The sequence below is a fragment of the Scyliorhinus canicula genome, chromosome 9 (genome assembly GCF_902713615.1).
Source record: "Scyliorhinus canicula chromosome 9, sScyCan1.1, whole genome shotgun sequence".
Taxonomy (NCBI): Eukaryota; Metazoa; Chordata; class Chondrichthyes; order Carcharhiniformes; family Scyliorhinidae; genus Scyliorhinus; species Scyliorhinus canicula.
Window position 1 is genome coordinate 34557872 of NC_052154.1, and position 21574 is coordinate 34579445.

Genomic DNA, 21574 nt, shown 5'->3' on the forward strand with positions numbered 1-21574 from the left:
GTTACGGAGATGGGGTCGGGGCGTGGGCCCAGGTAAGGTGCTCTGTCCAAGGGTCGGTGCAGACTCAATGGGCCGAATGGCCTCCTTCTGCACCATAGAGTTTCTATGATTCTATGAATGTAGTGGAGTCCATGTTGTGAGCAGCCAATCCAGTTTGGAGGGAAGGGGTTTAAAGGGCAGATATTGCATGTCCTGTACTTGCAGTAGAAATTGCCGTGGAATAGGGAGGGTACGTTGGGGCATAGGTTTATCCAGATTCTCGGGTAATGCAAGCATGTAACAGTTCTCTGACTTCAGTACCCTGGTTTTGTTTTCAAAGCTTTTATAGCCCTTAAACAGTAACAGTAGCAATTGATAAAGTGCTTTATGTTCGTGGACAGTGTTGTTACAAAGAAAGTAAAACTGAAGTGACGAGGACTTGAGCTGATCATTTTAGGTGCATTTTCTTTCTTTATCACCATCTTGCCTTTAAACATTTTATTATTCATTGTATGTTCATGAAAATATAGCTTGTGTATGTTTTCAAGAAGCTTTTGTGATACGGTGAGTATCCTGTTTTGGTATATAGAGGACTTATCCTTCTTGAATTTCAACAATGACAACTCATGTGTACATTGGACGTTTGACTGAGTAAAGTGTCCTATCGCTGTTCAGTGGAGCATTAACAAACAAAATTTGGCATGAATCCTAATGGAAATATTAGGACAGGTGGCTAAACTTGACCAAAGAAACTGATTTTAAGGGGTTTCTTTAAATGAGGAACAGGGGTGAAGAGGTTCAGGAAGGGTATTCCAGAACTTAGGGCCTTGGCAATTGAAGGCGCTGCAAATTTTCTTCTGTTTAAATCATAAGCTCATATCAAGAAGAAGAGATTTGCATTTATTTAATTAGTGCCTTTCACACCTCAGTATGTAGCCAAGCACCTTACAGATAATGAAGACATTTTAAAGTGGCGTTATTGTTAGAATGCAGGAGGTTCCCGTCACTGGGTCACTGTCCTTGTGGAGTTGCACATTCTCCCCATGTCTGCCTGGGTCTCACCCCTACAACCCAAAGATGTGTAGGGCAGCACAGTGGTTAGCGCTGCTGCCTCACAGCGTCAGAGACCCGGGTTCAATTCCAGCCACGGGTGACTGTTTGTGTGAAGTCTGCACTTTCTCCCCGTGTCTGCGTGGGTTTCCTCCGGGTGCTCCGGTTTCCTCCCACAGTCCAAAGATGTGCAGGTTAGGTAGATTAGCCATGATAAATTGCCCCTTGGTGTCCAAAAGGTTAGGTGGGGTTACTGGGCTATGGGGATAGGGTGGGGGCATGGGCTAGAGTGCCGGTGCAGACTCAATGGGCCGAATGGCCCCATTCCTCACTATAAATTCTATAATCTAGGTGGATTGGCCACACTAAATTGCCCCTTAATTGGAAAAAACAATGAATTGGGTACTTAAAAAAATTTTTAAATGGAGAAGGTAAAGTTCAAGGAGCTAAATCTCTTTTATTCTGAATAAGAAAAATAACCTTTTGTGAACGATGAGAGAACTTTTACTTTTGAAAAAAATGTTTGACCAGAAAGTTGAGCTCACAGGCTCCAGTGTGGTTTAGGTGTGGGGTCCATATATTAGTACCTAAAATCATGTATAAACTGCACAGGTTGTTAAATTCTGTGAGGTGCATATTTTTCTTGCCTATTGCTTCTTTCTCTCCTTGGTTGCCCATCTGGTTAATGGGTTGAGTAGCTCAGCCATAGAGCTCGAGAATATTCTCAGTTTTCACCTTCTCATCCAAACTCCGGAACCCACGTTAGGAAGGAGAAAATCAGCCATGCAAACTGGTAGTGTGGATGTTGGATGAGGGCGGAATTGGACTTGGCTGGTGGTCCTTTGTGATTGAATTGTCGTCTGATTCTGGGTGTGAATGTGAAGAATGGCCATGTACAATCAGAGGCCATTCACAAAGATGTTAACACATTCAGAGGAGGAAGGGACAGGAGAGAATTGCTAAAAACAATACAGCTTTGATTTTGCTTTTCCACTGTCGCAAATTCCTACAAACACTTGTTTATACATTTCAGTAGGTGAGAATACAGCGATGAAGCCTATGGATACCCAGGCAGCTCGAAGCACCGATTCTTGTTCAGTAATAGACAACCGTCAGTCTATGGAGGGTATTCCAGAGACTGGTTTAACCTTTTCCAAACGTCAGTGGCTGGTGAGTGCCTGTTCTATTAGGCAAGCTTTGTGCCTATTTTCACAGCAGTCTACTGCTGTTTCACTGTAAGAACAGTTTGTACATTTGAGATCTGTCTGTGCTGATTGATTATTAATTGTGGTGTTTGATTTGTAGTGGACTCATTTTAACTTTGCTGATGTTGTAAATGGGGCAATCTTAGATCAGCTGCCAGTTGCACACCTCTTCCAATTTTAATTTCTATTGAGGCCAAATATTGGGATCTTGAAGCATTGTTACATGCATGGGCATATTAGGAGGCATTTGCAATACCAACCTACTGGGGGTCTTCAAGATCACTGTGTCCAATGTGCTATATAACTTTGTTATTTGAAGAGGTTAACCAGAGAGGAGGTCCATCCACAAACAAGGCTAGATCAGTGCACTAACAATGGCTTAAGAGGATGTTCTTGCTGAAAGATCTTAACAACATGCAAGAGTAGTGTGCAAAGCTGTCATAGAGAAGATATTCAACTAAATACCTGACCCATCCATTTAGCTAACAATGTGGAATATACACTTTCACCAATATTATCTTCCGCATTACTCCAACGACTATGAATCTCTTGATCTCTCGGTACCTGATTCTCCACCATTAGATGTAAATTCTGGACAAACATGAAAGAAGTGAAATCAATATATTGTCCTATAAGTGGTCAATCGAAACGCGTATTATGTTTAACTCCAGTGCCTTCTCTTAATGACAGTATGTCTTCCTAAGCCTATCCAGGCATTTCTGACTGACTATTGCTTGGTCTGGACTATTGCTGTCCTGTACTGCTATAAACTGGATTAGGAAATGCTCCTGAAGCTGCTACTGCAATGCCTAGTGCTTTGATGGTTGATAGGGTCTGCCTTGCCCACATCTGTCACCGAGTAGAGTGGGCAAGCTTAAGCTATGCCCACTCAAGCCACGCTGTAGTTGTTGGGCAGGACATGTCTGTGAAGGTCCACCCCTCTGGCACAATGAGACTTGTGAAATGTTCTGTTAATTCAGCCCAGGAGAGCCTGCTGTAAACCTGAACCTGGGGCCACAGTTGCGGAACAAAAGATATTACAGAGAGCGGAGAGCTAGCAAGACTTTGACACAATGTGGCCTCAATGCAACAGATTCACACTGTTGGCAAAATTAGTGAAAAGAACTGATTGCTCAAAAGAGACCAGAATCCTGTGAAGAGCACTGAATGAGGTTGAGGATGTGAAATGGAGAGGTTTGTACATTATTACAAGGAGTTTAAAGCTGAGGCATAGAGAAAAGTGGGTAGTGGGCACAAGGGTCACAGAGGATAAAGGCTTTGTTTGAATACGATGCAGATCAAAGATTTTCATAGAGTTGCAATTTTTAAAAGACAAGATTTAGTATACTGGTATACCCCAAAAGCAGACTGAATATCTGTGAATTATTTCTGAAAATTCTTTTTTTTTTCTTCACACAATTATCATGAGGCATACCTGAAGAATTAAATAATCTGCAGCAGTTTCAATTTTCCGTTATTATAGGGTTGATCTTTCTTTTCCCGTCCTGTATCAGTGCAGTACAGACTGCCATCGGTCTCTTCAGATACAAGATCACCAACTGTTTGTTGCACTTGCAGATACACGTCCGAATGCTCTGCCTTTTCCCACCATTTCCCGCTGTGTAGCTATTTAAGTGTCTCCACAAGGTCCATTTCTGTTTATTTTTAATTTCATATTGAACTGGCCCACTGCTACGTCACTGCCTCGGAGTGTGACAAGTGTGCATTGAGAGTACACGGCTGTCGCATGCAATTCCAGATCTTGTCAGAATAAAGCTATTATTTTTCTCAAAAAACAAGAGAACCAGTTGTGGCACAAGGTTCAATTTAAAAAGTAATCCTTTGGGTGACGTGGCCCCGATAGATTTCAAAATGCTTCAGCCTTGGGAGCTGTGCATCTGTTGTGCTTTCTGTTGTCACCATGGTAAACCCTCGTCATAAATTTGAGTCAGCTTGGTGCAGGAAGTATGGAATATTTTTCTTTTGCAGGAAGAATTCAGTCACCCAGTCGAGACCCTGGCGCTAACTGTGGAGGAAATTATCAACGTTCGGAAGGTCTTGGTCAAAGCTGAAATGGAAAAGTTCCTGCAACGCAAAGATCTCTACAACAACCTGAAAAAGGGAAAGGCATGTGTTTTGTGCGCTTTTCTCACTTCTCTGATGATATCACTAATTGTTCAATTTCTACTTCTTTTCTCTCTCTCATTTCTGTCAAACCGTTCATTCAGCACCATGTCAACTCCAGTGGTTTGAGAGCATAGGCAGGTGGCCTTGAGCTTCACACATCAATTCTATCTTGTCCTAATCAAACGGCGATGCACATCTCAATCACAAGTGAGACGGGCAGCATGCCAGTATTTTCTAAGGTTGTGAGTGCAGTACTAGTTGGAAACCCAGCTAACACGTACACCGGATCAGCATCCATTGCTGAGGTTGAAACTGCAGCTGTTACTGAACAAAAGGAGAGGGAATCTTAAACTGACTTCAGACCCTTTGTTCTTTGTCACTTTCCAATCTGCAAACAGTAATCTTGTGCTGGGCCTTTACCTTTGATAGCAAACCAGATTAATACTCCCACTCAGCCACATCAGAAAATATATCCATTACAAATGCTGAGGATTATATTCCTTTGGATGTAAATTTGAAACTTTTCTTCTCATTATCCTCGATTATGTGTTTTTGGCTTGTTTAACTTTTAAAACGCGGTCCTGATTGGCATATTTGAACAAGATGCAAAACATCGTTGTTTACCATGCAGCCACTTCCAAGCTTGGTCCACTGTTGACGTAACCGATACACATCTGGGAACATATTTCACTCTTTGTTTAAAATTATTTTGCTGGATAAACGTATGATAATTTTGTCACTCCAATACAATAGAATTTGTCTTTACCTACAGTGCGAAGTATATCCCCAGCTCAAATATTCCTAAGCAGTCATTTGGTATGAGTCTATAGCTAGCAATAGGAAAACATGAAGAAATAAATGCTTTGCACTCTGTTCTCAATCTTCCCTTTGCCTCCTCTGGCTCTCCTGCAGTGCTAGTTTATCTGCTAATACGCTTTAGGGTCACAAGTGAAAATGGTCAACAATGCTGAAATGAATTCCTGTTTCCTACATTGCATTTCATGGATATATTTTGTAAAATCGAATTTTATGTTCCATCCTTTTGATTTTAGGGGTTCTATCATCTTACCTTTGCTCTTTGCCAATGCAGGTGTGCTGCTGCTGTAAGGTGAAGTTCCCCTTGTTCTCATGGCCCTCAGCATGTTTATTTTGTAAAAGGTAACTTGATTAACAGTTCATCTATTTATTTTTTTTACTGCAAACGTGCTAGTTAAGAATTCCATAAAAATGTCTAAATATTCTATCAGTGTTCCAGTTAATCCACTAGTTCAGTCATGACCATGGCTATCCTGGAAAGAACAGGGTATTGTAAAGATATAAGGGAACAGACAAGACTCTCATTCCCTCCCCTCCTTTATATGTGGAAATACACTGGGCAGTGTATTTTAATGACAACCTGGCTGGGTTACACAAAGCAAGTGCACAATCACGCCCCAGAAAGATTTTTGATTTCATCAAGACACCTTAGAAACATATTTCAAACCTCAAATGCTAGATGGATGTAGGTAACAGCACCTCGAGCACAAATCTGATGTTCTTGGGAATCGGGGGCTATGGGGAGAAGGCAGGAGAATGGGGCTGAGGAACATATCAGCCATGATCGAATGGCAGAGCAGACTTGATGGGCTGAATGGCCTAATTCTGCTCCTATATCTTATGGTCTTAAAATAAATGAAAATTAGTCTCAAGGTCTATGCCTTATTTATTAAATGTTGTTAGTTTAGATCATTTACTTTCTTGTATTACTAACACACTTTCCTGTGATTTTAAAAACACGTTTATTTTCCTTCTCTTTAGATCGGTTTGTGCTTCTTGTAATATAAAGGTAAGAGCTATTGCAAAAGTTACTTGATAAAGAAGTCCATAAGCACTTCACCACAGAAATCTGATCCATTAAATCTTGATCCACATATTTTCCAAAGAAAAACTTCTGGCTCAAATGTGTGACTCTTTGCATATTGGTTATTAACACTGCAATACAGAATAAAAAGGCCTAAAACTATTGGCAAAAGAGACTAAACGGGTGCACCCTCAAAATAGGAGCAGTATGTCCCCTGATTCAATCATTGCATGATTATCTGATCATCATTGTGCAAATTCAGGGGCAGTGAATACTCAAATACTGTGTGTTGCAAACATCCACTTCCCTGTACAACCGACATGATTAGGAAGTAAATGATCATTTATGAATTTTCAGCGGTGAGAGTGTCCAGGCACCAGGCATGTCAATTTCAATGGAACATGGGCAGAGACATGATTAAAGGCTGATAATGATTCAGGTTGATTTCTCACATCTAAGATGGTATTATTCCAGATATATTAGAGCTAAGATTGTAGCAGTAAACAAGATCCTTGAATAGACTAGAATAATCGCTTATTATCACAAGTAGATCATAGATCATAGAATTTTACAGTGCAGAAGGAGGCCATCCGGCCAATCGAGCCCGCACCAGCCCCCAGAAAGAGCACCCTACTGAAGCCCATGTATCCACCCTAACCCCACAACCCAGTAACCCCCACTTAACATTTTTTGGACACTAAGGGCAATTTAGCATGGCCAATCCACCTAACCCGCACATCATTGAAAGTAGGCTTCAATTAAGTTACTGTGAAAAGCCCGTAGTCGCCACATTCCGGCGCCTGTTCGGGGAGGCCAGTACGGGAATTGAACCCGCACTGCTAGCCTTGTTCTGCATTACAGTCCAGCTGTTTAGCCCACTGTACTAAACCAGCCCCTGGAAGCAGACTGGCTGATTGTATGGTGCTTATGTAATTCCCTTTCCTACGAAAGGACATGCTTATGAAACTGGCAGTAACAGGAGGGTGGTCAGATTCCTGACACCCCTCAACATATTGACACTCCTAAATATTACATTTGATTGGTTGGAAGTGGTACACTGATTTGCAATCAATAATTACCATTAGAAAGTTCAGGCTTGATATTTTGGACATTTATAAAATGTTTTCAAATGCATTTACCATAAAGGAAGGTCACTGTTGAGAAAATGCAATAAAAGTGCAGGCGGCCTTGTTAATGTTTTGGTTTATGCTTGTTTGAATTGAAATAAATTTCTAGTTTGGAGAGGATTTTTCTTATAATGTCCTTACAAAAAAGAACTAGCATTTATAAATGCAAAATTATTTATGGTAGTATGAAGTACGCTAGGGTTATTGGTCCAATTCCAATTGTGCTAAGTCAGACATTTGTCTTGCTTCCATAGCTAGTAATTCCTGCATAAAGTCACCAGGGACTTGAAGCTTGAGGGGAACCACTCTATGTCAAGTGTGGTTAATCAGCAGTCCCTCCTGCTCTTACCACCATTAGCATGTTTGGAAGGATTTGCAGGTTGACACTCAAAACTGTTTGACCGCATTATAAATGGACCTTCCCTGGCTATCCAGTCCAGGGGTGGGACTTGAACTTGGAGCTTCTGGCTCAGAGACAGGGACGCTACCCACTGCACAACAAGACCTCCGAGGATTATTGTTGCAGCACGCTAACAATTTTTTAATATGAGGTGCCTTTTAAAGGGCATGTCGCCATAATCAGAAGAACTAAATTAGAATCAATCCTTGAACAGTGCACCATTAATTGGCTTATTCTAATATATGAAACGTCTTGCCATTCCCCATATACAGTCCTTACACAGAAAGTGCTTGTGCAGCTTTGGTTGTAGATCATAGAATCTCCAAAGTGCAGAAGGCGGCCATTCGGCTAATTGAGTCTACACCGACCCTCTGAAAGACCATTCCCCCCCGACTTATCCCTGTAATCCCACCTAACCTGTACATCCCTGGACGCTAAAGGGCAATTTTTTTATCATGGCCAATCCACATAACCTGCACATCTTTAGACTGTGGGAGGAAACCCACGCAGGCACTAGGAGAAAGGATAAACTCCACACAGTCACCCAAAGCCGGAATTGAACCCGGGTCCCTGGCGCTGTGAGGCAGCAGTGCTAACCATTGTGCCACCGTGCTGCCCAGACAAATATGAAACGATAGAACTGATTCAGGCAACTTTTTTCTTCCTAACTTATTACTCAAGACTGCACTTTATACTTTTTTTTTGATTTTCATATAAATTACTCTTGCATGAAGAACCAAGATCTTGGCTGAGCATTTTTCTTCCCGTGAGCAGAAACGCTAAGTACATGGAGGTAAACATGTGGCATGTCTATGATAGAACTACAAAAAAAATAACTCTATATTTACTGCAGATCAAGATTCCTTCCAAGAAACTTGCACATATACCAGTTTACACTGTGGGTTTCGAGATTATTCAGGGAACCAGCCAGACACAAGCAACTCAGACCAATGAATGCTTCCAATCTCAGTAAGTATCTGGACTATTGCTGAACTAGATGTTGAATTTTTCTTTCGATTGGACTTCATTTTAGTGAATTATTAAGAATTATATAATTGTCAGATGCACCAGAAAGTAGCAGACCAGGTTAGGTTAAGGAAGGGCTGGGTCAGTCAGGTCTTTCATTCGGGGCTTGATTCTAAGACGAGGGGGGTTGCGATCCTGATTAATAAAAGGGTACAATTTGAGGCGGAGGCACAGTCGTGGATGGGGGTGGCAGTTTCGTTATGGTGAGGGGTAAGCTCGAAGAGGTGAGAGTAGTCCTGGTCAGTGTGTATGCCCCTAATTGGGACGATGTGGATTTTATTAGGAGGATGCGAGGGAAATCCCCGACTTGGACTCACATAAGCTGATCATGGGCAGGGACTTTAATACAGTCCTGGACCCGAGCCTGGACCGGTCATGTTCAAGAACGGGCAGGTTGCCAGCGATGGCAAAGGAACTTCGAGGGTTCATGGAGCAAATGGGGGGAGCAGATCCGTGGAGATTTAGCCGGCCGACGGCAAGGGAGTTCTCGCAGTCCAGAAGGTGTATTCCCGAATTGACTACTTTGTGGTGAGTAGGGACCTGCTGGCCGGAATTGTGGGGGCAGTATACTCGGCAATTGCCATATCGGACCATGCTCCGCACTGGGTAGACCTGCAGTTTTGTAAGGACAGCTTTCAGCGCACACCATGGAGGCTGGAAGTTGGATTACTCACGGACAAGGCGGTGTGTGAGAGGCTGAGGAAATGCATGCAGAATTACCTGCAGGTGAACGATACTGGAGAAGTCTCGGCAGCGGTGCTCTGGGAGGTGCTGAAGGCAGTGGTGAGAGGGGAGCTGATTTAAATCCGGGCGTACAGGGACAGGACAGACAGGGCAGAGACTGATTAAGGAAATTCCATGGACGGACAGGAGTTACGCGGAATCCCCGAGGCCAGTTACTCAGGAAACGACAGAGGCTGTAGGCCGAATTTGGGGTGCTAACTACAGGCAAGGCTGGAGAGCAGCTTAGAAAGGTAAAAGGACGTGATTTATGAGCATGGGGAGAAGGCCAGTAGAATGCTTGTGCAACAACTAAGGAAGAGGGAAGTGGCTAGGGAAATAGGGTAGTGGATGGGGAGGGTAATCCAGTGGGTGACCCGGCAGGGCTGAACAAGGTCTTTAGGGACTTTTATAGGAAGCTGTACACTTCGGAACCCCCCCGTGGGACCGGGGCGGATGAGGCAATTCCTAGACGGACTGACCTTCCCAAGAGTGGGGAGGGGGTGGTGGACGGACTGGTGGCCCTGGTCAGGATCGAAGAGGTATTGGGGGGCCTGAAGGTCATGCAGTCGGGTAATGCCCCGGGGCCGGATGGGTATCCAGTGGAGTTTTACAAAAAAATTTGCCGGGTTAGTGGTGCCGGTGCTGGTCAGGGTCTTCAATGAGGCAAGAGACAGAGGGAGTTTACCCCCGACGATGTCGCAGGCCACCATCTTGCTTATTCTGAAACGGGATAAGGACCCGAAGGCTTGTGGGTCATACAGGCCGATCTCTTTGATCAACGTAGACGCCAAGTTACTGGCCAAGATCTTGGCGACGAGAATTGAGGACTGTGTACCAGATGTAATTGTGGAAGACTAAACCGGGTTTGTAAAGGGGAGGCAGCTGGTAGCCAACCTAAGAAGGCTGCTCAATGTGATTATGATGCCCCTGGGGAGGAGGGAGGTAGAGATGGTGGTTGCCATGGATGCTGAAAAGGCTTTTGATCGTGTTGAGTGGGATTATCTGTGGGAGGTACTAGGACGGTTCGGGTTCGGGACAGGGTTCATCGACTGAGTTAGGCTATTATATCAGGCCCCGGAGGCGAGTGTAAGGGCGAACAGGACGGCATCGGACTACGTTAGACTGCACCGTGGGACAAGACAGGGCTGCCCTCTCTCCCCTCTGTTGTTTGCGCTGGCCATAGAGCCGCTGGCAATTGCACTGAGAGCTACTAGGGGCTGGAAAGGGCTGGTCCGTGGGGGAAATGGAACATAGAGTCTCGTTATGCACAGATGATCTGCTGTTATATATATTGGACCCAATGGTGGGGATGGATGGTATTATGGAAATCCTGAGGGAATTTGGCCGGTTCTCAGGATATAAATTGAACATGGCTCAGAGCGAGTTGTTTGTAATTCAGGCGAGTGGGCAGGAGAGTAAGCTGAAGGGGTTGTCGTTCCGGCTAGTGGGGGAGAGTTTCTGTTATTTGGGGATTCAGGTGGCACGGGACTGGGGCAGGTTGCATAAGCTCAACCTGTCCCGACTGGTGGAACGAGTGAGGGAGGAGGTCCGGAAGTGGGATGCGTTCCCACTGTCATTGGCGTGGAGGGTGCAGGGCGGGGATTGTGAGGATGGGGGATCTGTTCCTGGAAGGGAGCTTTCCGAGCAAGAGGCCGCTGGAGGAGAAGTTTGGACTGGTGAGAGGGAACAACTTTAGGTACTTACAGGTGCAGGATTTTGTACGCAGACTGGTGCTGTCCTTCCCACGTCTCCCGCCGAAGAGGGGGGGGGGGGGGGGGGGGTTGGGTGGGTGGGGGGAGTTTGGTGGGGGGGGTTTGGGGGGTGGGGGGGGGGAGATGGAGGACGATATTTGGGCAGAAACCCTGGACTCAAAGCCCCCGAGGGCTGAGGTATGGCTATCGGACATGGCGAGCTTTCTTGGCCTAGAGAAAGTCAAGTTCGCCTTGAGAGGTTCGCTATTAGGGTTCGCCTGAACTTCTTCGCAGAGGAGTAAGCGCCAGCAGGGGGGTGGGGGTGTAGAGTAGAGTAGGGGGATATGGGGGATATTGAGGTTGGTCCATGCGTGAACAGAGCCGTGATTTGCACTATGTTTAATTTGTGTCGTCTTTTTTTTGTACTGTACAATGTCACTTTTTCGATATGCCTGAAATAGCTCAATAAAATTGTTTGTTTATAAAAAAGAATTATATAATTGTCGCAAACCAAGGAGCTGAAGCGTAAGTGGGAGGAGGAGTTTGGTGGTGAGATGGAGGATGGCCTATGGGCAGATGCGTTGAGCAGAGTCAATGCGACCGCAACATGTGCCAGACTCAGCTTGATCCAATTCAAGGTGGTCCACCGGGCCCACATGACAGTGGCCCGGATGAGTAGATTCTTTGGGGTGGAAGACAGGCGTGTAAAATGTGCGGGGGGACCCGCAAACCAGGTTCACATGTTCTGGGCGTGTCCAAAACTTGGGGGATATTGGCAGGGGTTTGGGAACGTCATGTCCAGAGTATTGAAAACAAGGGTCGCAATGAGTCCAGAGGCGGCGATTTTCGGGGTGTCAGAAGACCCGGGAATCCAGGAGAAAGAGGCAGATGTTCTGGCCTTTGCTTCCCTGGTAGCCCAGAGATGGATACTATTAGCCTGGAGGGACTCAAAGCCCCCGAAGTCGGAGACCTGGCTAACTGACTTGGCGAGCTTTCTCGGACTAGAGAAGATTAAGTTCGCCTTGAGAGGGTCACTGTTCATCGTCTTCTTCGCGGAGAACAAATCGTCAGCAGGGAGGGGGCGGGGGGGGCGGTTAGGATAGCGCAGAATAGGGGATCAAAAAGGCAGGTCTTGGAGGGATGGGAGTCGGTGATTGCACTATGTTTGTTGCTCTTTGTACATTTTTTTAATACTGTTGCTGTTTGTAATGCCAAAAATACCTCATTAAAATTGTTCGTTTAAAAAAAATTATATAATTGCAACAACAATGCATTACATTTATATAGCAGCCTTGTCAGCACTCAGACAGGTGGTGCTGTGTCGGTGGAAGTATATGGGATTTGAAATTGAGCTCGGAGTCACAGAGGACGAAGAGGCTTCAATTAGGCTGAATAAGCAATTTATGTAGCTGGATTTTCTTGCCACTGTGTAATGTTATATCAGACAATGTTGGTATTTTTCGTGCCATTCAGAACTGTGCTGCTGGATCTGTGGTTGCGATGCAGCTTTTATGGTGTTCTAAGCCACAATTTGTGAATGGAAATTAACCGCTCTGTAAGAATCTGCATAATCCTTGGAAAATGCAGGCTGTTACAGGAACTGCTGGATGTAGAATTTTAATTATTTTGGGTTCTATTTTGATAAGTGCACGTGATCTATTGTTCCAGCAGTTTTGTCAGTGGACCTCTGGGTGAAACTGTCTGCCACTGGGAAAATTGAAACTAGGACAAACTGTGTGAAATTGGTTTGTAAAAGCTTGCCCCACGGAAGTGGAGCATCTGCAGTGCTTACCAATGAAGCTTCTTCTTCACTGAAAGAGTCTTGGAACTGGGTGTTTTCCAACAGGACAATGTGAAGAAAGGCTACTAAACTAAACAGTTAACAACTTCAAAATGTTCTACAATACTTCTCCAGAAAGCAAATAGAAAATATCGATTGAGCCAGCAAAGAATTTGAAGAGGCCTGACAAAAGTCCTGGTAGTTTTTTTAAAGGAGGAGTACTTTTGTAGAGAGAGGGAGAGTTTTAAAGAAAGGAGCTGGATCCAGGCAATTGAAAATGCTGTAACCAATAATGTGGCAAAGAGGGTAGAGCCAACGGGATGAAAGGTTCAAGGAAAGGGGCTGGTTTAGCTCACTCAGCTAAATCGCTGGCTTTTAAAGCAGACCAAGCAGGCCAGCAGCACGGTTCGATTCCCGTACCAGCCTCCCCGGACAGGCGCCGGAATGTGGCGACTAGGGGCTTTTCACAGTAACTTCATTGAAGCCTACTCGTGACAAGCGATTTTCATTTCATGGAGGAGTGAATATAAGATTAAAGGAGAATGCAAAGATAAATGGGGCAATTTATCATGGCCAATCCACCTAACCTGCACGTCTTTGGACTGTGGGAGGAAACCGGAGCACCCAGAGGAAACCCACGCAGACACGGGGAGAACGTGCAGACTCCGCACAGATAGTGACCCAGCGGGGAATCGAACCTGGGACCCTGGCGCTGTGAAGCCACAGTGCTATCCACTTGTGCTACCGTGCTGCCCAGGTGGATTGGCCATGCTAAATTGCACCTTAATTGGAAAAAATGAATTGGGTACTCTTTTTAAAAAAAAAAGAAAAAAAAAAATTTTTAATTAAAATTTTTTAAAATATTAAATGTATAGGTTGCTAGATACTATTCTTCATTTAAATCACTGTTAGTGCTGTAATTAACCCAAAAAGTTTCTGACTAAAATGAAATACGTAAAGTTTGAGTTGGTACTAAAGTATTCTGATAGCTAGGTATAGCAAGGTTACCAAGAGTTGTAAAAGAACCTAGTATTTTGACATGTGTATATATATACACCTTTCACCACTTGGTTCTTCAAGTCCTGTTTTTGTTTCAGGTCTCTGAGGAGTCTCAGTCATCGGTCAGTCGAACAGGAATTTCCGCATCTTTACACACATGGCTGTAGCTTCAAAGATGTTTGCGCTGAGTGCGCAAAATTTGTTGCCGACGTCATCAATTCAAGCCGTAAAAGTGTGGACCTTCTGAACAATACCCCCATGAGGAAAGCCCAGTCTATGTATGCACGCTCAACAAGATCCTGAAGAAAGACAGAACAAGAACATATCGTATTCTGATCACCAGAGGATGCCAGCCAAAGCTGTCGGCAGTCATGCCACATTTGCTGATGTTAGTTCCCAAAAGAACAATATGCAATGCTTCAAAGAAGTGCCCATGTCATCTGATCTCATGTAGGCGTGACAAATGTGAGGGTTGAGGACACAAATGAGTCGGGTGTTTACGGTGGTCACAATGTAAGGATGAACATTTTCTTGTTAAAACGCTTGCTCGTTGATGCATGGCTCTCAGTTACTGCAGCAGCCAGGCAAAATGAGGAAGCTTCAAACGAGTCCCTGGGCTTGGAGACATTGAAACGTGGGTGAAATCTGAAAGGTTCATCCATTGCTTGTAAGCAGCTCTGAATTCTGAGATGGTGGGGGGGGGGGGGGGGGGGGGGAGAGAGAGAGAGAGAGAGAGAGAGATGAGAGAGAGAGAGAGAGAGAGAGAGAGAGAGAGAGAGAGAGAGGGGGGGGGGGAGAGGGGGATCGCCAGTGAAGTACTGATTTTGAGAGTTTGAAACTCGGCTATCTTGACTGGGGCAAGAGGCTAAGTCAGCTTAGAAATGCAAAAAAAAGTTATTTTTTTGTTCATTTTATTTTGAATGATTTCATTAATATTTATTTTTCTTTTATTTGCTTGATACAATCTCCTGCAGGCTTCACTGTGCCATTTTTTCAATGCTTTCTTGCTCCTGAAGCACCTCCTGATAATCTTTCAATTCTATTGCACTGGAGGTTATTCATGAAGGCCCACATTCTCAACCTTGCCCCTCGCCTGAGATGTGGTGATCCTCAGGTTAAATCACCACCAGTCAGATCTCCCCCCTCAAAGGGGAAAGCAGCCAATGGTCACCTGGGACTATGGCGACTTTACCTTTATTACACTGGATACTTCATTATGCTCTATACTCAGTGCAAGCTTTAAGATTGTCTCGATGTTACACATCTTAAACTAACCTAGCATCTTCTTAAGTGCTATGGGTTCAACCACAGGTGTTACTTCAAGCGGATTTTGTTGTAATTCTTTGAATAGATGTCCCTGTCTTAATCATCTTTACCTGTGAACCTAGACACTGGGGATCATGTTTGTGTCCTGTGCCATGGTTTTGCATCAGGCTCCTTACAATTTAAAAAGCATTGAGAATTAATTCTGTTTTAGTGTAGCCTAGGATGATTTGTTATTCCCTAGCTGCGTTACATCTGTGAGATCGCACTGTAAATCAAATAGCTTTGAATCTGAAGCCTGGAAAGAGATCAAGCAAGGCCAGTTGGAACTCAAAATTAGATATTATATTTGGGCCTTTTACTTGATTTACCAGAGTTAACAGCCTGAGCAAATGGCAGCAAAAATATACTTTTCCTTTGGCTGCAGTTATCTGACTGGCTGCTGCAATGCCCATATATTACTTTTGGCACATTCGCTCCACTTGATGGACGTTGTCACAGTACGCTAGTAAGGAATCTTACAAAAAAACACTGTTTTTGAGTGTTAGTAATTGCCTCATCGATCTACAGATATATTTGGACAAGTGTGTATATCTGTTGTTAAAAGTTAGATAAACCAGTGCTTACATGATATAGTAATTATAGAAAAGTAGCATAACTGCTTTGAACATCATATCAGTACTCAGCTGGATCTTTTGTATTGGTATTCCGGAACTTCACAGTAATTTGGGATGGACACTTAACACTGACAATGCTAGAAAATATTTAGCTCGCAGAGCATCACAAAATTAAAACCCAAGTGATTCAACTAATATCGCAAACCTAAAGTTCTTGTGTGTTTCTAAAAATCACAGCTCCAGTGTAATTATTACTTGTCCAAGCGATTGGGGTTTAGTTGTTTTTCTCAGATAATGGAAAGCAATGTTTGCAACGTTCTGCCAATATAGTCACCAACTGCAATGATGTAAGTAAACAACTAATGAAGCTTGGAAACTCGGACTTTAGGGAAAAAAATTTAACATTAAAATTATCGGCGTATCTGTTCCTAAGCAAACCTGGAATTGTTTTAATGCTGTCCCATCTCGTGATTTGACCTTTTTATTGACAGGTACAAAAACAAATAGTGAATGGGCTGCAGACTCATTGATTTGAAACTTCAGTGATTAAGACATGAAAAAGCAAGTGTCAGGAAATGTGGAACATTGGATGCGGGATTCTCCGCCGGCGGGATTCTCCATTGCGCCGGCAGAGCACCCACGTCTGCGGGTTTCCCGGCGGCATGGGGTGGCCACAATGGGATATCCCATTGGCAGGTGGCGGGTATGGAGAAACCTGCTGCCCGTGAGGGTGCGCCACCCAGGAATATACAGCTGGTGGACCAGAGAATCCCAGCCATATGGTTCACAGTTTATAAAGCTGAATATTGCTTCAGCTTTTTAGAGATCAGATAATTGAATATGGATTGTAAGAGTGCTTTTGATTGTGACAAAATCTGTTCAGGAACACTAGTACAGCTGCTATATATACTGTTAAATGTATAAGCATATCAATATGGGCAGCTAGTATTTCCGTGGTTTATCCTACTCTGGCATAATGTTTCTTATTAGCATTTGTGCATGTTTAAAATTTTTAACCAAGGTGACCTAATAAGGGAAGTGCATGATGGTAATGTTTAATGGGCTTGAAGGCTTCCTGATTGCTTACATTACCAAGGTTTACTGTGGCCACCCTCCTGGATGCAATGCATGCTACAGGGCAGCCATCAGGAATACAAGAGCAACTCAATGGAACATCACACCTTTACGGATGCCCCTCCACAGTATAGGGCCCACAGGCATGCACTGCATCATCAGTGAAGCTCCTCAGTTAGATTCAAAGACCTGCCATATCTAGGAGTAAAATAGTTTCAAACTAAGTCATCAGACATGCATATGTGTGTGATGAGCCCATCCAGCTGTCCATTCAAAGCAATACTCTTGCAGTCACAGAAATCATGCAGGCTGTGGGGCAAAGTTGTTAGCTTCTGGTTAAGCCATTGCACTGCAATGAAAATCTTCACCTCACCAAAGGAACTTATGAAGAAGAAAACTTCAGTGCTAGAAGTTTTCAATATAAGAAAATAATATGTTTAATTATCAATACAGCTTCCCTGGACTAATGGGATGTGTGTTGTGTATAATGACTGGATTTCAGTCAAATGGCATGCTAAAAATAATATGTAGGGCCTGCTGGCCAACACATAATGTAAAATTTATTTGGTATGTATGTATTTTTCCCTGTAAATATAAGTTCTATTTACTGCAGAATTAAATAAAACTGTTCAAACTGTCCAGCCACTTATTTATCAAAATACTTAATAATTTAAAGTTGTACGTTAATATTTGGAGGTTCCATTGATGTCTGTTTCTGTTAACAATCAAGGTGCTACAGAACATTAGAGATTGCAAGTGAAGTATGCAAATTTACATTAACATATTGTTTTTAAAAGATGCAGAAATGTAAACATTTAAAAAAATTTATCATGCATTGTAAGATATGAAGATTATTGATGAGTACGCAAAACACTTAACATCAAATAAAGGGGCTGTTTTGAAATTTTCCGTTTGGGAGACTGTTCTCCCGCCAGAGCTGAAGCGATTCCCAATCTTCACCTTGCAAATTTATGCATGGCGAGGATTGCAAGGGAATCCCGCTATTGAGATGTCATTCCATTTTGAGCGGGCGGCACAATAGCGAAGTCCCGTGGCTGGGCACTACCCCCCTGCGCAATTCAACTCCTCACCCTCAGATTTACAGACTTGGGTCTATTGGGGGGCTTCCTGACAGGGGGCTCTCTTCTTTGAGGGGGTGGGGAGGGCTAACAAGGGGCTCTCTTCTGGGTGGCCTCCTGACAGGGTCTTCTAGGCAGCTTCCTGACAGGAGTCTCTCTTTGGGGGGGGGGGGCTTCCTTGATGGGTGTAACTCTCTTCTGTGGGGGGTGTTGCTAAGTGTGCTTTACACTTAATTTCTCTGTTTTATAACCTTTGCTCTAGAGTTGCCAGGTATCTTTATACCACCACGAGGTTCAAGTTCAAGTGCTGATCAATAACTCAATACACCAGTTAGTAAGGTTCAAATCAAAACACATTTATTATATACACAGTCAATCGCTACTCATGCATAAAATACTACTCAATAGACTATCACTAACGCTAATAGGCCAATACTTAGCTTTGGAAACTGGCCCACCAGGTCAGGGGAACAAATGGCCTTTTGTTCGCTTCTGAGTCTGCAGGCTTCCAGCTGGGATGGACTAAGGGTTAGGAGCACCTATCTCGTAGCGTGCGTTGACTGGACACTTACTTGGTTGGTGCAGCTGCTAGGCAGGTCACGGTCAAGGATTGTTTCGAGCTGCTGAGAGACCCTGCCAAGAAGGACGAATTGAACTTGGGGACTCTACTTTATAGTCCCCAGGGGCTTCGCGCCCTTTTGGGCGGACCCCGTACCTGGTTCCAAGTGATTGGACTGAGTTCTGATCACTTGGATCGATTTCTCCAATACTGGAGCTGTTGCCTGATCGCTGGGCGGTTCCTAAGTGTCCGTTGGCCTCCCTTTGTTTTGGCTCACGCTGGCGCCGAGGAGTCTGGCTTGGCCTCGATTATCTTAACTGTTTCAATTGTTCCCGGGGATCGCTCATCAATATGTAGATGGTCGTCAGTTTCAGTGCTGTCTGGGTTTCTGCAAGTTCTAATAGACAGGAGATTTTGCACCTGCTTGTTTTCCTGCGTTTGGCCATTTCTCCCTGCATTCTTAGCGGATCTCCATTTTAAAGTCGGGAAGTGGCCAACCCAGGTGGCTACAGGGGGAGTGCATCTCCTTATTTGGCAAGTGTCTAGGGGGGTTGTTTATTTAGGGGGTCTCGGCTGGGGGGTGTCCTGGTGGAGCTGGAATGGACAGCTCTTGCATTTTGGTGGGGGTGGGTGGCCGTTGGATGGACTTTGGGAGAACTCTCTTAAAGAGTTACCCTCTTGGTCCATCGCATCAGGGCCATGCTTGTCAGGACCAGAGAATCATGTGGGCTCTGAGAATATGGTGCTCGGCCCACTAGGTGGTGCGGTGCGCGAACCTCGATCCTGACGCCAGCACGGGGACAGAGCATCGGAAATGGGCGCCAATCCTTCATGCTGGATTCTCCGCCTCATTGGTAACTTCACTATCGCGGAGGTGGAGACTTTTGCCCACTAAGTGGACAGAGGCTTGACGGTCAGTGTTTAATGCTGTTCACTGACATTCCATATATAGCTGTCAGCGTTTCACACTGACAGCAGTTTGACGCCTCAATGTACAAGTCACTGCTCATTAAAGTCAACATGGTCAGGACATGTCCCCTTAATGCCATTCCTTATTTTTACTAGAATTGATCCTGGTAACTGTACACAGAAATTTTCATAAAGAAAGTAATTCTCATTTACTAGTGTACAACAGTTTGAATCACTTCAGTTAGCAGCATGTGTCTGATAGGGGTGAAATAGAATCACAGAATACTGGACATACTCAGCAGGTCAGGCAGCATCTATGGAGCGAGGAATAGAATGAACATTTCCGGTCAAATGTGATTTTCATTAAAACAGCCCATAACTTCCTGGTACCCCAGTGTTGCATTCAGGGGTACCCCAATGATGCACTGGGGAATCCCTCTTGCAAGTTGCCCACGTAGGGATTTACTCAGCAATTGCCCAGAAGCGCTAACTTCCTCTGGACAATTGCACTGGACTGGGAACCATCTGGCAGGAACGTTTGAATCGCTAACTTCAGATGGTTCTGCCAGATTTACCCTGATAGTTACTCTGAAAGAGTTAGGAGGGAAAAAATCACTTCCAACTCCAGAGTAACTATTTCAACGCCCAGATCAAACCTTGCACGGGACAGCCCCCATACAGATGACCACCCCTCCGGTCTGACACCCCTAATCTCCCTCCCGGTCTACCCCTGATGGATCCATTTACCTTTGAAACTTACCATCTCTCTTTAAATTACCCCATTAAACACCTCCTTTACGGCAGCTAGTGCTGTAAAAAGCTGGCGTTCCTTTCTTCCCTGCGCCCCAGTTACTCCATGCTGATGCAGCCGGGGGCATGCTTCACTGCTCCTGTCTCACTCAGTCTGAGAGAGGAAGGTTGGGTGAGACATGGACTGCGGTATTTCAGTGAGGGTAAGCCCTTCCAGCATGGCAATTCGCCGGAGATGCTCACTCAGGAAGTTGCAGGCCAAGATCACCACCCTGACACATTGGGCCATAACTGCAATCAGCATCATCACTCTGCACCCACTTATCTAGGCCAGATTTCTTCCATATCCGTCTCCCCCAACCTTCTGACTTAGGCCAGGTGAGATCCAGTGTAGTTGAGGGAGGGCAACACCCCACCTCTTTTATTGTAGCACTAGGTGCGGTAAAGCAGGTACATTTAAAGGTTCATTTGCAAGAGGCCAGGGAGAAGGTAACTGTAAGGTAAGTGGATGGGATGTGGGGGAAGGGGAGTCTGACATCTGATGGTGGGATGGGACCTTAGGTTGGGGGGCTCGGATTGAGACTGCAGGGTGAAGGGGGGTCTGTCAGGTCACATCTCGTTTGGAGGGTGTTGGTGGTCATGGGGGCTCCAATCAGGTTGGGGGGTGGGTGAGATGTCCCATGCAGGTGGGGGTATCCCATGATGGGTTGGGGAGTAGTGTGGGGGTTGATTAGTTGAGGGCTGGTAGAGTGCCCTGAGAGACAAGATTGTAGGGGTGACCCCCAGGGGTGGGGGAGTTCATTGGGGTGTTAGTCAGAGTCTTTACAATAGTTACTCAGAAGTTAGATGGGGTTTTATTTCTTCTAACATTTTTGGAATAATTATTAGTGTAACACTGTTGGAACAATTTGAAGTTTGTAATTTAAATTGCATTTCCAATGGTTCCCATCACAGGGCAATTGCCCAGAGGATGTTTGCACTTCTGGGCAACCACCATACTTACCTGTGAAGTTCCGAGAGGCATTCCAAAGTATATATTTAGGATATCCACCCCAGTCAGACACTGGGGAGCTCGGAAACTACGAACCAACAACTGTTTCTTTCTCCACCGATGGTGCCAGACGTGCTGACTATTTCCAGCATCTACAGCATTTTTTTCTAATTCCTATTTAGGGTGTTGCTGATTGGAAATGGAAAGGTAGCAATGGATGGCAGTGAGGGAAGGAGGAAGGTGAACGGGAGGACGGAAAGGATTGGGAGTAAAATAGGGGTGATGGAGAAGGGAAAGAGGAGAGAGCCAGTAGCAGTGTGTTGAAGAGGAAAATAAATGAGTTCCATCATTAACTGAGAGGGAGTGCAGGGTAGTGTGCTGGGGC

General features: G+C 44.6%; 1 protein-coding gene across 2 annotated transcripts in view; it reads left to right on the forward strand.

The window, feature by feature from the left end:
* Nucleotides 1–14640, forward strand: part of spire2 (spire-type actin nucleation factor 2) — a 92292-nt gene extending 77652 nt beyond the window's left edge. Inside the window, exons 10-15 of one of the 2 annotated variants that reach the window (XM_038806503.1) lie at nucleotides 2063–2199; nucleotides 4224–4361; nucleotides 5452–5519; nucleotides 6159–6186; nucleotides 8582–8697; nucleotides 14046–14640. In XM_038806503.1, the coding sequence (XP_038662431.1) occupies nucleotides 2063–2199; nucleotides 4224–4361; nucleotides 5452–5519; nucleotides 6159–6186; nucleotides 8582–8697; nucleotides 14046–14250 (692 nt within the window). In that variant the 3' untranslated portion in view covers nucleotides 14251–14640. The remainder of the gene's footprint in view (nucleotides 1–2062; nucleotides 2200–4223; nucleotides 4362–5451; nucleotides 5520–6158; nucleotides 6187–8581; nucleotides 8698–14045) is intronic. The other variant, XM_038806504.1, reaches the window with a different exon arrangement.
* The last annotated feature ends 6934 nt before the right edge of the window (nucleotides 14641–21574 follow it).